Here is a 5,402-nt window from a genome sequence, read left to right as displayed (position 1 = left end):
GCAGGGGCGGTGTGTTCATTAGGGCGATATGGGCGACGCACTGCCAAACGGGAAAAGCAAGGGATTTTTTTTCTAATCAATTATATCACGGCAACAGTAGTTATCAGTGTTCTAATCTAGACGTCTGATCTGCCACTAAATGTCCAATCAGGCTAAAGTCGTGCTTCAAATGGCCCCGCCCGTTTTGGGGGCGATTTCAGTCAGGTTGAAAATCGCCCAGAAGTCTCTCATAGCCTCTCATGTAAAATCTTTTTTTTCAAATATCAGAGCTTTCAATACAATCTCTATGGGTTTCTGAGGGCTTGCACTTATGCGCTTTCGTCATACGTAACATAACCATGAACGTAACTAAGAAAAGAGCGGGTAGCAGCGTCAATCAATTCACGTACTACTATCAAGATGGCTATAGCGTTCAGTGCAACTCGATTGTCTCTTTGAAAGAAGTTCACATCAAAGACCATTCAAAACGAGCTACTGGAGTGTATGCTAGCGGTCATGAGGGAACATATTGTGGAGGAGGTGAAGTCGGCGAACTTCGTAGCTATCCAAGCTGACGAGACCACGGACGTTTCTACACATACACAGCTGGTGCTGAGGTACATAGATAGCAACCACAGAGTGCAGGAGCGCTTTTTTGAGTTCCTTCCCATCTCGGAATCAACGTCAGTCTCAATCGCCAGTGTGCTTTTGGAGAGACTGAAACTGAGAGTCAAACTCATTGCGCAAGCTTACGATGGAGCCAGTGTGATGAGGGGAGAGAAGGCTGGTGTGCAGCAAAAGGTACGTGAGCATTTCAAGAATGCCCATTATGTGCATTGCTATGTGCATCAGCTGAATTTTATGCCTGATTTCAATGAGAAAGTCATTGACCGCTTTGCTGCATTGAAAGAGAGAAGAGAACAGTTTCAGTACAAGTAATGTAGCCTCTCTCTCTCTTTGTCCCTCCCTGTCTGTCTCTTTAACACACACACGCCCAAATCAGTTCACAGTTGATGTTGTTTAAAATAGTTATTTTTCATTTTAAAAAAAGTAAAACTTTTTTTTTTTACAAATCTATACAATTGGCCAGAATATGGTTGTTCATATTTACAAATCTATACAATTGGCCAGAATATGGTTGTTCATTTTTACAAAGCCATACAGATAGCTGTGTTTACCTTTTCTATAAATTATTTTCAAATTCTGTTTTCAGGCAAAATGTCTCACTGTTCATTTTCACAAATCTATACAAGAGGGCAGAATATGGAAGTGTATAAACATTTCCTATTACCAATAACTTGCATCAATGTTTTCAGTAGCCTCTATCAAAAGCTCCTGCTTGCTTGTTGTGAATTATGCTCAGCTGCACATATTTCCAATTCAACCATGAGGCCTTTTTGAAGCAAGTAATGTGTATATCAGTATTGACTTATATGCTGCCCCTGTCTTCATGTTGTTGCTGGACATATCTTTTTTTAAATGTGTGTAGGTCACCTAAATCATCAGAAAAATTGCCCCCCCCTGAGAATTTTTTCAGGAGCCGCCACTGCTTCCAGGTAAAAATGACAAATACCCAACTAGGCCCACTATGGCGGAGTGCGCACAAGGAAGTCTACGAAATGTGTTGTCTTTTACACAGCGATCTGACGCTGAGATGTAATCTATTAAGCCGATATATTTATCCTAAAATAATACATGCTTATGTCGAAAGAAACAATAGACAATCGTGTCTATACAGTGTGTTTCTTTCAAACGTTGATAGGTGGTCATGTCGATGAGTGCCCTGTAGGCCTAATTGACTTGCGGTACATTTTTAGTGGTTGTGTCCGAATACCCATACTTATGTTTAATTAGTAGGCATTTTAGGTATGCATTTCGAAAATGGAGTGTTTTTAGTAAGTAGTGGGCAATACAGATTTCAGACATGGCCTATGACTTCCCGTCGCAGCTGCACCCAGTCAAACCGGACAACATGGACGCGTAAAAACGTTTAAATTGGAACCATTGAGCTAGATAGAGGGCTCACCCTTGTATCTATTCTATTTACCATCTCTGACATCATGGGCAGCGCCGATGAGGCTATCTCCATTTTAAAGGAGTACATTTTCTTTTTCAGCCAGTGATGTTGGAAGTCCCACCCAGTTGACTACATTAATATGATGGCATCCCTCAATGGCGCTGCCCATTCTAACGTGGCCTTTTGGCCGCTAGAGTCCTCTATCATTCTCTATGGTTGGGGCGTTTGGGCTAGAAGGGATACCATTTGTCAGAAATGACCAGGTTTGACTTTTCGTAGCAGGTTGGTTAGGATAAATTATGCAGCAAGTTAGGATAATTAAGGTTAAGGTTAGGAAACGGGTTAGGGTTAACTTAAATGCAAAAGAAAATCATCTTTTGACGTCAATTCGACATAAACTGTATCAGGTTAGGTCGAATTGGTGTCCAGCCTAGGCCTGGATCATTTCTACAATGCGTTTTCTGTCTCCAGGAAATATCAATTCTTATTTAGTTTAACATGTGGATTCCAAAAGGCTTTAAATATAAGGTCCGCCGTCCTTAAAAACACAAAAATATGGATCTTGAAAGGGAAGTGTATGTATTTTGAACACTTTTCTTCAGTGGATGTTGGTGTTTTTGCCATGTCCACGGGTGTTATTCATCAATTTCCACAAGAAATATAAGCCATAAAATATTTAATCTTTCTTCATTATTTTATAGTCCAAGTTAAATTCTCTCATCAATAATGTTTTTTATTAATTATTATTGTATTTAAGATGTTCTGTGTGTCCCTGATATCACTTTCCACCCTGTTAGTTTGTAAATCTCCATTTAAGAAAACCACCCTTTTTCTACAATGACCCCACATTCAGGAATTATCATAATTTCTTTGGTGGGAAAACAATGGTCTAAAGCTACATGAAAATTAACCACATTTCAAAATGTTAAAATATGTTTGATAGAGAAGTTAAAATCATGTTCAAGGGTCCAACATTATGCTAGCTCAAACTTGTTCACTCACAAAACTATGGCTAATTTAGACAACAAATGTCCACCCAGTTAGTTTCCACCCTGTTAGGATTATGCACCTAACAAGTTGGAAAATGCACCAAAAAATTAAGTGCCTGAGTTTGACCAATATATTTTTCTGAAAGTCAGACGTCCTTTTTCTGATAGAATACTACACTAAATTATTATTATTTTTTCTCCAAAAGTTATGAGGTCCAAAATGCACCACATTGTAGGAATGACCCGGCTAATACAATTTCCTAAAAGATGACCGACATGGCATTGGGTTTCATCTTGTTTCATTACTTAGGGTTGTACAGTACAGTTCTGAGGACGCTGAAAAGTTGATCAGCTACAGTATCAGCAGAATTGTTGCAATGTGTGACGGCACCGTCAGTGTTTTATCCGAACATGTCTTTTTTTTTTCTTCTTTTATGCAATGAAACGTGCAATTGTGCTTGTTTCTTTCACCGTGGCAAAACATTCAGAACTTCAGTGCCCGTATAAGTCGGAACGCTGTGGAGAAATATGTATGAAAATGAAAAAGTATGCACTCACTAACTGTAAGTCGCTTGGATAAGAGCGTCTGCTAAATGACTAAAATGTAAATGTAAAATGATTATACAGGTATCTGCCTAAATAAAGTAACTTAATAGGGAGATGGGCCCCCACCAGCTGCCAGAACAGCTTCAATGCACCTTGACATAGATTCTACAATGGTCTGGAACTCTATTGGAGTTCTTCCACAATAAATTCTATAATTTTGTGTTTTGTTGATTGTAGACCTCCCGAGTGGCGCAGTAGTCTAAGTGTGCCACTAGAGATCCTGGTTCGAATCCAGGCTCTGTCGTAGCCGGCCGGTACCGGGAGATCCATGGGGCGGCGCACAATTGGCCCAGCGTCGTCCAGGGTAGGGGAGGGAATGGCCAACTGCATTCATATCCAACTGCATTCCAGGAACAGACCCCCTCGCAGCCATTACAGGGATGTAGCTCAGTTTGTAGAGCATGGCGTTTGCAACACCAGGGTTGTGGGTTCGATTCCCACGGGGGGCCAGTATGAAAAATAAAAAAATGATGTATGCACTCACTAACTGTAAGTCGCTCTGGATAAGAGCGTTTGCTATATAAGTGTTCCACCCTGGCGACAGACACACACCCTTTAAAGCCCCTATGCTCCGTTGAGACCCCTCTTTCAAAGTCACTGAGATCTCTTCTAGCCATGGTAACCAAAATAATGGGCACCTGGGCATTTTAATACATGACCCTAAGCATGATGGGATGTTTTAATCACTTAATTAACCCAGGAACCACACCTGTGTGGAAGCACCTGGTTTCAATATACTTTGTATCCATAATTTACTCAAGTGTTTCCTTTATTTTGGCAGTTACCTGTATGTAAAAAGCAGTTGATGTATCTTGATTTTAAAATATCTGTTGTACATTTAGCAAAGTAACAATTTCTGTGTTTTTAAAGAAATGACTGATTTCATATTTTGTTCTCACACTTTAAGAGTTGTGATGGCGACCATCACACAATGCTGGCCTCAGATGATGGTAGGTATATGTGGAAACACGTAATAAACTGACCCAAACAATATTATTTAATTTAAATCTCAATTTAAGAGGATACATTTAGTAAGATATCAATTGTTGTCCCTTAACTGCTGGGATGAATAATACACATGTTTATGTAAATGTATTGTCAATAAAGTTTGTTTCTCTCTCATTATTCCTTCACCAGTGCTGCCCCCTCCTGGTGACATCCAGGTCCTGTTGCTGACATTAGATTCAGTGTCTCTGAGCTGGGGTTCTCCTCAGGGGCTGACAGGACCACAGACATTCAGAGTGACCTGGGGGTGTGACGGAGAAACAAGGTCAACAAGAGTGAAAGGTGGGCATCATCTTGAAATAAGCAGTCTCCAACCTGGTAAAAAGTACCAGTTCAACGTGGCTACAGAGGGAGAAGATGGAAGCCAAAGCAGATGTGTCTCAGCATCCTTATCCACAGGTACAGTAGGCTAACTTGTGTTTTTATTCAGACTACATCATTCATTCATTCCTAGAGACGTTGTTGGACTCTCTGTCAAAAACAGCACATCCTCTATTCTAAACTAATCTTGATTTTTGTTCCAGTGGTCCCACCCAGAATTTTCAAGATAGACCATTTGGAAGAGTCCTCCTTCACTCTCCACTGGTCCAAGGCTGAAGGGATGGAGAAAGTCCCACAGCACTTCTTCATATCCAACTGTATTCCAGGAACAGACCCCCTCGCAGCCATTACTGACGACTGCCGCAAAACCTTCTCAAACCTGCAACCCGGCACAGAGTACACTGTTAGTGTTGCAACTGTGCTGAGAAATGGGGAACAGAGTGAACCTGTCTCTACAACAATCTGCACTAGTAAGAGATCTTCCC

General features: G+C 40.7%; 1 protein-coding gene across 1 annotated transcript; it reads left to right on the top strand.

The window, feature by feature from the left end:
• Window positions 1-4,728: 4,728 nt before the first annotated feature.
• Window positions 4,729-5,147, top strand: LOC121554702 (the record flags this gene model as incomplete). The annotated part of the gene is given in 2 exon segments (XM_045219950.1): window positions 4,729-4,995; window positions 5,134-5,147. Coding segments are annotated over 2 exon segments (281 nt in total), but the record flags the coding sequence as incomplete, so codon positions are not given.
• Window positions 5,148-5,402: the final 255 nt, after the last annotated feature.

The sequence above is a fragment of the Coregonus clupeaformis genome, unplaced genomic scaffold, assembly GCF_020615455.1.
Source record: "Coregonus clupeaformis isolate EN_2021a unplaced genomic scaffold, ASM2061545v1 scaf2928, whole genome shotgun sequence".
Classification (NCBI taxonomy): Eukaryota; Metazoa; Chordata; class Actinopteri; order Salmoniformes; family Salmonidae; genus Coregonus; species Coregonus clupeaformis.
The sequence above is the reverse complement of the archived record's forward strand: the minus strand, read 5'-3'. Positions and strand labels throughout refer to the sequence as shown.